Genomic DNA, 13,495 nt, shown 5'->3' on the forward strand with positions numbered 1-13,495 from the left:
ACAGCAGCACAATGAGTTCACAAGCGACTAAACCCCGCCTCTGTCTGCCTGTGGGGGCGTGGTCAAAGCGCACAGACAAACCCGGACCAATAGGCATTCAGAAAGACGGAGCTCTGTGTCAGCACTGCCCAATAAGGTGATCCTATGTTTGGATATGGACTTTCTCAGAGTATATAAGATGGAAGACGCGTGCGCGTCACTGCCTGACGCCAAGGGTTGGGGTGTGCAAGGCGCAGAAGTAATCTTGCTTTAAACTTACATACTTTGAACTTTCTTTTTTATTTTTAGCAACTTTATTTTGTGTTTTATTTCATAAAATCAAAGATTTATATACTTGTTTTTAATCGGATCATCAAAACTACAAAAGGTAAGCACTACATTAATTTATTAATAATATTTCAGATTGTGTTTTGTAATGGTCACTCTCAATGTTAAGCTCTAGCTGTTTCTTTTGAGCTGATGGTTGATCAGGCCTAACAAATGTTCTCCACCACCCGAAAACAACAGAAGATACTCTATGTTCGTACGCTAAACGTAAAATATATGAAGTTAGATTTAATATTTTGACTTAAAGTGTAATCTAAAGTCAAATGAAACAGCCAAATATTGTTAAAAAGCTTTACTGGAGAGTAAACATCGTGAACGCGCTTGTTAGCGGACATGCCCGGACATAACCAGCTGCTCGTGCACAATTACACATGAATCTGTACGTTAGTCTCGAGCTCTTACACCATTTGCGCTACGCAAATAAAGAAAACATCGTAAACATGAGCAATATTGTTTGGGGTATGTTGTTTATGTGTATATATTGAAGTGATTTCACAGTTTCATAAGCTGGGACATGCCCGGGCATGTATTCAGACCCTCGTTCTCAAGATGGACACTTGTTTTAGCATAACTGTCATTTGATGTCCTTAAAACAGTGCGAAATCATTTATTTTAATAATCGGAAATGAGTTATTTTGGGAACACTTGAGTTACATATGCTCTAGGAGGTGTATCTTGATTACATAATTCACTTTATCGTAGTGGAGAGGTCACGTGTGTTTGCATTCATCGTTAAATTGTCTATGTGGAAAATCATTGAACAATTTCGCATCTTTTAAAGTGTTAGTTAGCCCAAAAAATGAGTTTTCTGTCATTAATTACTCACCCTTACGTCACTTCGGTTCGTTCATCTTCGGAACAGAAATTAATATATATTTGATGAAATCCAAGAGTTGTTCCCCTTTTTTTTTTTTTTTTTTTTTTTTTTTTTAAATCAAAGGAAAACAACGAAATTACCGCATTCAAGGTCTAGAAAAGTAGTAAAAACATCGTCAACGTGACTGCAGTGGTTTAACTGTAATGTTATGAAATGACAAGAATGCTTTTTGTGTGCAATTCAGCAAAAACGTCTCTCATGCAGTTGACGTAGTGAACGCAGTTCAGCGCTTCCGTGTTTACGTTCGAACGCCGGCTCTTGCGTCCGCGTCACACGCGTGCGTCATGCTGCACACGTGATCAACGTCCAGACCCTGGAAGCACTGCAACGAAAACGGAATGGCAGAATGACAGAAAAGAGACTAATCTGTTGAATAAAGTGGTTTTTTTTTTCCTTTTTGCGCACAAAGTATTCTCATCAATTCATAACATTAAAGGTGCCCTAGAATTAAAAAATGAATTTATATTGGCATAGTTAAATATCAAGAGTTCAGTACATGGAAATTACATACAGTGAGTCTCAAACTCCATTGTTTCCTCCTCCTTATATAAATCTAATTTATTTAAAAGACCTCCGAAGAACAGGCGAATCTCAACATAACACCGACTGTTAAGTCAGTCGGGATGTACGCCCCCATTATTTGCATATGCCAGCCCACGTTTCCAACATTATAAAAGGCATTAGACAAGGGCAGCCAGTATTAAGGTCTGGATCTGTGCACAGCTGAATCATCAAACTAGGCAAGCAAACAAAGACAACAGCGAAAAATGGCAGATGGAGCGATAATAACTGACATGATCCATGATAACATGATATTTTTAGTGATATTTGTAAATTGTCTTTCTAAATGTTTTGTTAGCATGTTGCTAATGTACTATTAAATGTGATTAAAGTTACCATCGTTTCTTACTGTATTCACGGAGACAAGAGCCGTCGCTATTTTCATTATTAAACACTTGCAGTCTGTATAATTCATAAACACAACTTCATTCTTTATAAATCTCTCCAACAGTGTGTAATATTAGCTTTAGCCACAGAGCACTATCAAACTCATTCAGAATCAAATGTAAACATCCAAATAAATACTATACTCACATAATCCGACGCATGCATGCAGTATGCATGACGAACACTTTGTAAAGATCCATTTTGAGGGTTATATTAGCTGTGTGAACTTTGTTTATGCACTGTTTAAGGCAAGCGCGAGCTCCGTGGGCGGGGAGCGTGAGCATTTAAAGGGGCCGCAGCCTGAATCGGCGCATTTCTAATTATGCCCCAAAATAGGCAGTTTAAAAAATTAATTAAAAAAATCTATGGGGTATTTTGAGCTGAAACTTCAGACACATTCAGGGGACACCTTAGACTTGTATTACATCTTGTAAAAAAAAAAAAAAACGTTTAAGGTTGAACCACTGCAGTCACATGACTATTTTAACAATGTTTTTGCTATTCTTTAATAGTTCTATATATATGGTTCATTGACGAATAAGGTTTTTAAAAGGGTAAAAAGAAACATAATAGAGATTAAATTGATCTTTGAAGTTTTAAGTGTTGACAATGAGATTGTGGTTTTTATAATCAATTAACACTGCTTTTGTCACCAAATGACCTGATATTTCGGGACATGCGTATGATCAAGTGAAAACATGAATTTTTCAAATAGTTAAAGCTGCAGTCTGCAACTTTTTGTTAAAAATGTACAAAAATTGAGTATATACAACATGAATCCATTTTCCAAACCGTGTTTTTGTCTTATCCTGAATCATTATGGTACATTTATAATAAGCGTTTATATTCAGACTATTTCAGACCGGACTGGTAGGACCCGCCGCAGAGTATCACAGTAACTGCGTGACTCGCCATAGACATACATGGAGAAAAGTAGCTCCGGCTAGAATGTTCCTCCGCAAGACGCGTGCAGTTCTTTTTATTAACCGCTAGAGGGCCAAAAATCGCGGACAGCAGCTTTAAGAGAGAGTTAGTTACTTTGCTTCATGACCATGTGGTCCTTTGCAGGTGTTTGAATGATGTCACATCTTGTCACATGATATTGATCACATGACTTGATCCAAAATGGTCACTTTATATTGGTTACTCCAAATGACGTCAATGAAATTCATTTTCCAGACATTATTTCTCATAACAAAGCAACGACTTCTACACATAATTTTAACACCATTTTGCACTGTTGATATATGATGTTATAAAATCATGCCAGAATAAAAAATATATACATTTATTACATTAAGACATTTTAATCTCAAATGAAATGTCTGTATTGGCCTTTCAGCGGTTAAACCGAATGACCTTTTGACACTTCAAAATCTTTAAAATACCTTTATATGTAGCAAAATATAATTAAAATCTTTTGGATTCAATAAAAGAGATCTAGTTGTACTACCTTACATACTTTGGATGTCATATCTTTGTTTTTTTTTTATTAATAAGGCCTTTGGACAAAAAAAATGACCTGTTGCATCATTGACCCTTGTTATAATTTCAGATGATTGACCAGGTTACCGGAGCAGGGGCTTTGCCTTTCGCAGTCCAGCTCAAAGCTCTTCTGGACCAAGAGGCCAGATATCAGCCCAAACTCAGTGGACTCCGTGTCATTGAGTCTGCTCAGGATAACGGTCTGAGAATGACCGTCAAGTTGAGAGACTTTCAAGTGAGAGAACTTCTCTCCCTGACACGATTCTTTGGCTTCTGTGCGGAGACGTTCTCCTTCGCTGTGAACCTTCTTGATCGATTCCTGGCTGTGGTGAAGGTGTGTGAGCTTTTTAGACAAACTTATTATAGCATTTTAGTATTTGACCTTCTGAATATGAGTCACTGATGAATGATTTTTCTTCAGATTCAACCCAAGCATCTGTCCTGCGTCGGTCTCTGCTGCTTCTACATCGCTGTGAAGACTTCAGAAGAAGAGAAGAATGTTCCTTTGGCCAGTGACCTCATCAGGATCAGTCAGAATCGCTTCACGGTGCATGACATGATGAGGATGGAGAAGATCGTTCTGGAAAAGCTCTATTGGAAGGTCAAGGCTCCAACTGCCCTTCACTTCCTCAGATTCTTTCACTCTTGCATTCAAGAGAAGGTGGACACAGAAAGGTGAGCGGCTCAACTTTTTATGCATACTACTATTCAAAAGTTTAGGATTATTTAATATATTTAATAATCCAATCTTTCTTTTCAGTAAGAGGATTCTGAACATTGAGAGGCTTGAGGCTCAGTTGAAGGCTTGCCATTGCTCCTTTACTTTCACTAAAATGAAGGTAAGCTGTTTCGGACCGTTCTGCAGTTTGATTTCGAAACAAAGTATGTTTGGAGTTTAGCTATAATTCTGTTCCTACAGCCTTCACTGCTCGCTTTGTCCCTTCTGGCCCTGGAGATCGAGGATCGGCACGAGTTTGAGCCAGTTCCGGCTCTGAAAGAGGCTCTGGATGGACTACAGGAGAGTTTGTCTGTGAGTTTCCTTTACTTGGATTAAAGCAGATTTACTGATTTCAACAAAGGGCTTGTGCTTAAAGGATTAGTTCAGTTCAGAATTAAAATTTCATGATTTACTCACCCCCATGTCATCCAAGATGGTTTTTCTTTCTTCAGTTGAAAAAAAATGAAGGTTTTTGAGAGAAAAATTCCAGGATTTTTCTCCATATAGTGGACTTCACTGGGGTTCAACGGGTTGAAGGTCCAAATATCAGTTTCAGTGCAGCTTCAAAGAGCTCTACATGATCCCAGACGAGGAATAAGAGTCTTATCTAGAGAAACCATCGCTCATTTTCTAAAAAAAACCAAAAAAAAACCATACTTTTTAACCACAAATGCTCATCTTGCACTGCTCTGTGATGCGCCACGCATGACGTAATCATGTTGGAAAGGTCCTGGAATGTTTACCTCAAAAACCTTCGTTTTTTTTTGACTGAAGAGATATATATATATATATATATATATATATATATATATATATATATATAATATACACATCTTGGATGACATGGGGGGTGAGTAAATTATCAGGAAACTAATTCTGAACTGAACTAATACTTTAAAGTGTTTACTTGGTTGGGAAAATGGGTGGAGAAATGGGCGAGTTGTGTTGCGTTGCGCAACCAATTATGCTGGGTTCAGACTACACAATATGTTAGTCTGTTAAGATGCAATATGACTTCTAAATTTGTGTCTTGGATAAGAAACATGTCTGACTACACACTGCTTCCCGACTAATCATTGCTTGCTGTCTTTTACGACAAGCTTGATGTCATTTGAGAAGGAGAAACTAGTGACTGACTTCTGTAAACGCGCTAATGAAGGGATTCTGTGCTTGATTGTTCAGTGTCACAGATGTGACAGAACCCGCCATGAAGGGAAAAAAAAAATTATCTGTTGTCGTCCGCTACGATTCCTGATTCTTGCTTCCAGACGCCGATTCTTTACGAATCGCCACGACAACCTACGTCAAATGGATGGTGCCAAATTCAGGCTGATGTGTTGTCAAAAATATTGATATTTCAATATGCATTGATACTGAAATATCTGAAACCACTCCAATACTCCTTTTCTGCAGTATCGATACACAACTATGCATTCACTCTTTTCTCTCCGATGACTTGACACACCCGTCACCAGGTTTCGCACTCACACCAAATATGCGAACCGCTGATCTATATGTGTCGCTCTCGTAAAGCTGCATCTCGAGTACCAAATTGAGCTCCTTTTTGTTGCTTATTGAGCTTAAACGGTCAAATACAAACAGAATTGTCAAAATGCCCATCTTGGCGAGTATTGAGGTAAATGTGGTCAGTTTTGGAACGTAAATAGTTGAGAGAAAACGCATGTTGTGTAACGGTATATTGGATCCCTGCCTAAGCTCTTAAAGTGACAGCAGCCTAATAAACCTGCTGCTGTCTGTCATGTTAAAGAACAAAAGATAGAAAATCACCCACTGCTCTTGACTGAATAACTTTTGTAATTTTAAGCATTAAATGGTTAAGCAGTGGGCGTTGCACACAAAAGTGGAGGCAAAAGATTGGAGAAGTCCTGCATATGTCACCAGAGAAAAGTCTGTTTTAACATTTCAATTAAACGTTGGTAAATGGTTGTGTTTTGTGACTTTTTTTGCATTTCAGGTTAAATCTGGAGACCTGGTTTGCGTGAGGGAGCTTGTTGCTAAATGCCTAGCTGAATACGCCACCACCAAGTGCCTGAAGCCAAACGGCCAGAGACTGCGTTGGATGATTTCGGGTAGAACCGCCAGACAACTCAAGCATAGTTACTACAAGATTGCCCATCTACCCACGATTCCTGAATATGCTTGTTAAGACAGTTAGTGTTGTGCGCCCATAACCGAACGACTTAATTCAATCCTATGGAAAACCGTGTGAATGGTTCAATATCTATGCTATGGGCACCCAACACTAACTGTGCTAACTTTAATTCCTTCATCGGTCTTTATGTTCTCTTTAACACCTGCAATGATTGTATTTATTTCACATCCGCACTGGCTCAATCTTGATTACTAGTCAAGGGTGGGTTTGAGCAAGTCTTATCAGATGGGTTTCACTGGTAAGGCTTGCACATGTACAGTATGTTCATTTGAATCGGCGCAAGAATCGCTGGTTGTTTAAAGCAATGAAGTATAGAACCGCCTAGGTCCTCAGTCCACTGTGTGGAAGAGGAGGGAGAAGGGTTTTGAGATTCACGACAACAACAGAACCAAGAGATCAGGCCCAAAACCCTTAACTCCCACCCTAGGTTGTCCGCTGTTGTAATGCACACTCCTACCCAAGGTGATGAAAACGAGATGGTTTTTTGTTTTTCTTTTCTTTTTTTTTTTTTTTTGGCATTCTGCTTTCTAATGTGGCATGACGAAATCTGGATGGCGATGAAAATGCAGGTTTTAACTTTATATAACATGCCTGTAATAGGAAGAACACTGCTAATTACTAACTGACCAGGCTGAAGCTTATTTTACATTTGGTTAATACTACAAACTTATGTAACCATGACCATTTGTTTTATACCTGGTATAAATTACACTTAACAAATTGAGTGGTACAAATAAAACTGTTGAAATGGATTGAATTGAATGCAAGTGGCTCCTTTTGTTTTGGCTCTAATCTGGAAGTCAAGAGCAGCATTTTGCAAAATTTATGTAGTTGAACCTTTCAATAAAAACTTATTGAAATGTGAAATACTCTTGTCTTGTGGTGTTTGAGGCATTTAATAAGTGCTTGAAGAACATGATTTATTGAAATTCAAAGTATAGCTGAGTCAACAGTCTCCTAAAACCACTGTGGTGGCGATTACAAAACTTGGCATTGGTAAACTAAAACCACCATAAAGGCTGCTTGTGATCAGACTATGGCTTTCTATCAATTGACGGACATTGTTGCGATATGCTCCTTTTTTTCTCTCCAAAGGAAAAAAAAAAAATGGAGAAAATGTTCTCAATGAGGGGAATTATCACTGGTGCAATTTGGTAAGACCACATCAAATACAGTAATGAAAGTAGTCCTTTTATTTTTTCAAGTTGGAGAAATCTGGTCCACCACCATGAAAGTTCCCAGAGATCTCTGCCCCGCTGAAGTCAAATCCAGGGTTCTGTTTGAAACAGGATGGGAAAGAAAATGATAAAATTAATGGATCTACACTACTGTTCAAAAAGATGCACTAAATTAATCCAAAGTGAGGTATTTTTAGAAAGATGTTTCTTTTGGACTATTCATCAAATAATCCAAAAGAAATGCATCAGTTTCCCGCAAAAATGTATATCTTTTCTGCAACAATCATTATTCATGCCAGGCCAGTAGATGGCGATGTGACTTTGTAAAGGACCACTAAGCGCCTATATACTGAACACGCATGGCGTCACCGTTTTTGTAATTTACACTGAGATGATAATGGCATCGTTATCAAAAATGTGCATTTCGAAACCCATTTTCAAAAGTTTGCGTTTTTGGTTAGCATAAGGGTACATTTACACAACAAAAATGTACTAAAAAAATGCAAATGTTTTCCCTTTGTGTTTTTTGCGTGCAGAAGAAAACGTTAAAATGATCTCCGTTCACATGGATCCGCAAAAACATTTTAAAACGCTGTATTCATGCCAGGCCAGTAGATGGTGATGTCACTTTGTAAAGAAACACTATGCGCCTATAGACTGAACACGTAACACGCATGCGCGTGGTGTCACCGCTTTGTGTTTTTGTAGTTTACACGGAGACAACAACAGTATAGTTTTCAAAAACTTGCACTTCGAAACCCATTTTCAAAAGTTTGCTTTTTTTTAGTGAACATAAGGGTGCGTTTACGCAAGAAAGATGTACTAAAAAATGTAAACATTTTCCTTTGTGTTTTTCACGTACAGACAAAAACATTGTCAAAACAATCTCCGTCCACACCGATCCTCAAAATCATTAAAAAAAAACGCTGTATTATTCACGCCAGGCCAGTAGATGGCGATGTCATTTTTGTAAAGAAACACTACGCACCTATAGACTGAACGAGTAACACGCATGCGCATGGCGTCATGGTTTTCACAAATTCACGTTTTTTTGTAGTTTACACTGAGACGATAACGGTATCATTATGAAAAACTTGCATTTCGAAACCCATTTTCAAAAGTTTGTTTTTGGTGAACATAAGGCTATGTTTACGCAACAAAGATGTACTAAAAAACGTAAACATATTCTATTCTGTTTTTCGCATAGAGACAAAAACATTGCCAAAACAATCTCCGTCCACACGGATCCTCAAAAACATGTAAAAATGCTGTATTACTCACGCCAGGCCAGTAGATGGCGATGTCACTTTGTAAAGAAATGCTTATAGACTGAACACATAACACACATGCGCGTGGTGTGTCACCGCTTTGTGTTTTTGTAGTTTATACGGAGACAACAACAGTATAGTTTTCAAAAACTTGCACTTCGAAACCCATTTTCAAAAGTTTGCATTTTTAGTGAACATAAAGGTGCGTTTACGCAACAAAGATATACTAAAAAACGTAAAAATATTCCTTTCTGTTTTTCGCATAGAGACAAAAACATTGCCAAAACAATCTCCGTCCACACAGATCCTCAAAAACATGTAAAAATGCTGTATTACTCACGCCAAGCCAGTAGATGGCGATGTCACTTTGTAAAGAAATGCTTATAGACTGAACACGTAACACACATGCGCGTGGCGTCACTGTTTTGTGTTTTTGTAGTTTACACGGAGACAACAACAGTATAGTTTTCAATTACATGCACTTCGAAACCCACCTTCAAAAGTTTGCATTTTCAGGCCCCCAAAACGCCGTTGTCAAGAAAACGAATGGCCAAGACACATAAAATGTGTTCCGTTTTTTTTTGTTGTTGTTGAAAACGGTGTTGTATAAACGGCCCCTAAGAAATTTTTTTCTAAAATCTTACCGACACCAAACTTTTGAAATGTAGTTTGACTTTTTTTTTTTGAATGTTTTAATTCAGGAGGTTGACCTTCAAGTACACATGACTGAAGTGTGCGCCCAGCAGGGTGCAGTGAAATAGTGCCGCACCTCTCTCTGGAACCTCTCTAGCGTGAGCTTCCTCTGCATCTGATCCTGCACCCACAGGTCAGCCGCGTACTCTCCCTCCAGAAGAGACTGCCAGCAGTTCCCAGCCTCTCGGTTCGTCTTCATAAGAACTATCTGGATCAATTTTTTGTCCTCTGAATGGCACAACAAAGGCAAAGTTTTTCCAGAGATTTATTTTTTAAGTTAAAGATACATGCACTATTTACTCTAACATGAATATGTAAATGGCTTTTAGTCTTACCTAACGTCCACGTTGCTTCATCGCTGACTGTAGATCCAAACAGCTTCCCCTGTGAGACGACAGAAAACTGAATTTAAAATTTAGAAGTAGCTGACAGTTTCCATCAGCATCACTAGCAACTTGTACCTCAGTGGGATGTTTCTTATCCAGGCTGAAATGCGATAATGCATTGTGTTTACATGACAGGAAGTCGCCCAACAACAAAATATTCCTTCTAGTCATACAGTTTACAAACTGTACTCCTACACTCCTAATCAAGTTGCCTATGGCAGGACCACATATTCTGAAACAATGAATTTCCATGATTATTTCAATGCCTTTCCAGTTGTTTGCGATTACTGGATACAGATTTTTAAAAATGATTTTAATCCCAATTTCATTTTAATTTCACAGAGCACATTTGATTTTTGCTACATTCTCTGAGAAACCATTTGGCTGTTTGACCACCAAAACCACTAATGATACACGATATATCGGCCACTATATCGGTATCGGCCGATATATGTTCATTTTTAATGTTATCGGCTCGATAAGAAAATTTGACCGATATATTAAAACTGATAAATAATGGATTGTTTCCTTCAGATGTGCACTGTTCACCATGATGGTTCTGAATTGCTTGAAATATGATTGAAATCACTTCAAAAAGAAAAATACAGTTAAGCTCACCATGTGCAGCGCAAGTCTGTCATATAAGATACATAAAATTATAATAAGGACATTATAATTGTGTGTTTGGGACATGGATTTCAAATGGTGAAACTTTTGTTTTTGTAATCAGGCTCTCAAAAATTATATAAAAATTGTGATTTAGATTGCTTCAGGAAGCTTCAGAGCGTTATGAATCAGCGTGTCGAATCAGCTGTTCGGAGCGCCAAAGTCACGTGATTCAGCAGTTTGGCGGTTTGACGCGCGATCCGAATCATGATTCGACAAAAAAAGTCGTTATTTTGTTTTTTTGGCGCACCAAAAATATTCTCGTGACTTTATAATATTAATATTGAACTGATTTAAATATGTTTTTAGTACATTAATGGATCTTGAGAGAGGAAATGTCATTGCTGGCTATGCAGGCCTCACTGATCCATCGGATTTCAACAAAAATATCTTAATTTGCGTTCTGAAGATTAACGAAGGATGTAAAACGGCATGAGGGTGAGTAATTAATGACATTATTTTCATTTTTGGGTGAACTAACGTTAACCCTTCAAAAAGCAAAACACACCTGATGCACATTATTTGTTTTTCATTTTTTTCTATATTTCAAACACCTTTCTGTATTTTTGTGTAGTTAATTAAAATGTACACCGCCATCCTGAACGCACCTGACGTCGTAAACACGACTTCCCAACTCGTAAATACGAACTTCCCAGTAGGACTCGATGCTCATATCCATACCTTAAAGATCTGTTGATCTTTTACACGAAGCTCTATGTGTTTGCTCTCGATGTTACACTTGATCTCTTTGGCTGAAGTTCCAGGAGGAACATTGACTTCGATGAAAACCTCCTCCATAGTCTGATACCAGGAGCCCCAAGCGGTTTCACACGGGATCACGCCACTCCTCTCCTCGAAGTGCACTGACATACTGCTCGTCTCAGAGGCCTCTCATGAAAACAAACATCAGTCGCAATAACAGTGCAGAAGCTGGATATATTTCTCATACATTCTGGCAATATCTCTCAGTGTCTTCTTCTGCAGCGGAACGCTGTGGCAGCACTGATCAAGTGCGACATCTAGTGTATGGGAGAGGAGGTAAACAAATATGTTGGGAATAATAGAGACAGTCGGTCTTTCTCGCAAAATAATGTTTATTTTTTGTGTATGTGTTTAAATATAAAGGCTTATGTATTTATGTTGATATTACTTTATTGTTTATGTGCATTTATAACACTTTATATTGCTCTGGCAATAAATATATTTAAATAATGGTTAGGAAAAGCAAAATAGACTATATATATAAACAAAGTCCCTAAAGGAACACTCCACTTTTATTTGAAAATAGGCTCAACTCCCCTAGAGTTAAACAGTTGAGTTTTACCGTTTTTGATTCATTCAGCCGATCTCCAGGTCTGGCGGTACCACTTTTAGCATAGCTTAGCATAGTTCATTAAATCTAATTAGACCGTTAGCATCTCGCTCAAAAATGACCAAAGAGTTTTGATATTTTTCCTATTTAAAACTTGACTCTTCTGAAGTTACATCGTGTACTAAGACCGACGGAAGTTGCGATTTTTAAAGCCGATATGGCTAGGAACTATACTCTCGTTCCGGCGTAATAATCAAGGAGCTTTGCTGCCATACCATGAGTGCAGCAGGCACAATGATATTACGCAGCGCATAGAAAATTGCAACTTTTCATTTTCTGTCGGTCTTAGTACATGATGTAACTACAGAAGAGTCAAGTTTTAAATGGGAAAAATATTGAAACTCTTTGGTCATTTTTGAGCGAGATGCTAACGGTCTAATCAGATTCAATCAACTATGCTAAGCTATGCTAAATGTGGTACCGCCAGATCCGGAGATCGGCTGAATGGGGAAACATCAAATTCTCCAAAGCTGTTTGTCAAGCTTTCGATTCAATTTCATATTTGAAATCACCAATGAAATCTGACTACAACTGTCTCATACATTTTGTTTATAAACGTTCAAATCATGACAAAAAAACTGTATTTTTCAGGCTGGATCAAGCTAATGCGCATACGCAGTCCTAAATGTGCGTCTCTTGTGTCCAACTTTGGAGGCACGCGTCTGACTGTTTCTATAGAAACCGGAGCTTCTAACGGCCGCTGCAGTGACACGATGACTTTACCAATCGGTGATTGGCTCTTATTTAGAAGGCGGGACTTATTCCGCCATTTTGCACGTTGCACTTTCTCAAAAACAATTTGAGTGATGTGTCTTGTGTTATTCTATAGTCTTTGATATAAAGAACTGCAACGCGCAATTTGGCGGAATACGTCCCGCCTTCTAAGTAAAAGAGCCAATCGCTGATTGATAAAGTCATTGCGTCACTGCAGCTGCCTTTAGAAACCTGAGACTCCCGCTTAGGACTGCACCAGGGTGTGCCTCATACATCCTGAAAAGGAAGCAGCGGCTATTTGATCGCCCCCTGGTGGCTGGATGCAGTACAGGTCATAAACCTCGCCCTCTCCATTCAAACGAATGGGACTTGAGTCAAAACATAAAAATAAATTATGCTTCAAATAAAATTTTCCGAAAGATGGTTTTGGTCATTTAAGGTAGCTGTTATCACGCTGATATATATTCAATTGTTCGTTTCTGTGATAAGTTTGATTTTAGCTAGCAATTTGATGCTATAGAAACGGGGCGTGTCGTCATGATTGACAGTTGTGATTGACAGCTTCTCTGAGGACTGTCGGAGCTTCGAGGGGAGATTGAACATATAACTAACTATTAATTTTCAATTTCATTGTTATTTCACACCGACAAAATGATTTGTTCAGCAGTAAACTGTACTGACCGACCTACA

At 38.3% G+C, this 13,495-nt stretch overlaps 3 protein-coding genes across 3 annotated transcripts in view; 2 read left to right on the forward strand and 1 right to left on the reverse strand.

Moving 5' to 3' along the window:
* The first annotated feature begins 182 nt into the window (after positions 1-182).
* Positions 183-7,395, forward strand: ccng1 (cyclin G1). Its single transcript, XM_048176940.1, has 6 exons — positions 183-367; positions 3,708-3,971; positions 4,059-4,312; positions 4,398-4,476; positions 4,557-4,667; positions 6,331-7,395. The coding sequence occupies exons 2-6, from the start codon at positions 3,708-3,710 to the stop codon at positions 6,520-6,522; spliced, it is 900 nt and encodes a 299-aa protein (XP_048032897.1). The 5' UTR covers positions 183-367; the 3' UTR covers positions 6,523-7,395.
* A 13-nt stretch (positions 7,396-7,408) lies between these two features.
* nudcd2 (NudC domain containing 2) lies at positions 7,409-11,730 on the reverse strand. Its single transcript, XM_048176941.1, has 4 exons — positions 11,401-11,730; positions 10,003-10,051; positions 9,744-9,895; positions 7,409-7,804 (listed from the first exon to the last, which is right to left on the reverse strand). Exons 1-4 carry the CDS (start codon positions 11,587-11,589, stop codon positions 7,721-7,723), a joined length of 474 nt encoding a protein of 157 aa, XP_048032898.1. The 5' UTR covers positions 11,590-11,730; the 3' UTR covers positions 7,409-7,720.
* gabra6a (gamma-aminobutyric acid type A receptor subunit alpha6a) overlaps positions 11,619-13,495 on the forward strand; it is an 18,382-nt gene continuing 16,505 nt past the window's right edge. Inside the window, exon 1 of the mRNA XM_048176939.1 lies at positions 11,619-11,757. The gene's annotated coding sequence lies outside the window, so the exon portion shown is untranslated. The remainder of the gene's footprint in view (positions 11,758-13,495) is intronic.

This window comes from Megalobrama amblycephala, linkage group LG23, assembly GCF_018812025.1.
Source record: "Megalobrama amblycephala isolate DHTTF-2021 linkage group LG23, ASM1881202v1, whole genome shotgun sequence".
NCBI classification, from domain to species: Eukaryota; Metazoa; Chordata; class Actinopteri; order Cypriniformes; family Xenocyprididae; genus Megalobrama; species Megalobrama amblycephala.

Bases quoted from the DNA above. Each gene is read 5' to 3' on its own strand.
- ccng1 (XM_048176940.1), top strand. From the start codon at position 3,708: ATGATTGACCAGGTTACCGGAGCAGGGGCTTTGCCTTTCGCAGTCCAG. The intron at 4,477-4,556 runs GTAAGCTGTTTC...CTGTTCCTACAG, and splicing joins TTACTTTCACTAAAATGAAG to CCTTCACTGCTCGCTTTGTC. The intron at 4,668-6,330 runs GTGAGTTTCCTT...TTTGCATTTCAG, and splicing joins GACTACAGGAGAGTTTGTCT to GTTAAATCTGGAGACCTGGT.
- nudcd2 (XM_048176941.1), bottom strand. From the start codon at position 11,589: ATGTCAGTGCACTTCGAGGAGAGGAGTGGCGTGATCCCGTGTGAAACC. The intron at 10,052-11,400 runs GTATGGATATGA...GTCGTCTCACAG, and splicing joins AAGATCAACAGATCTTTAAG to GGGAAGCTGTTTGGATCTAC. The intron at 7,805-9,743 runs GTGCGGCACTAT...TGTTTCAAACAG, and splicing joins TAGAGAGGTTCCAGAGAGAG to AACCCTGGATTTGACTTCAG.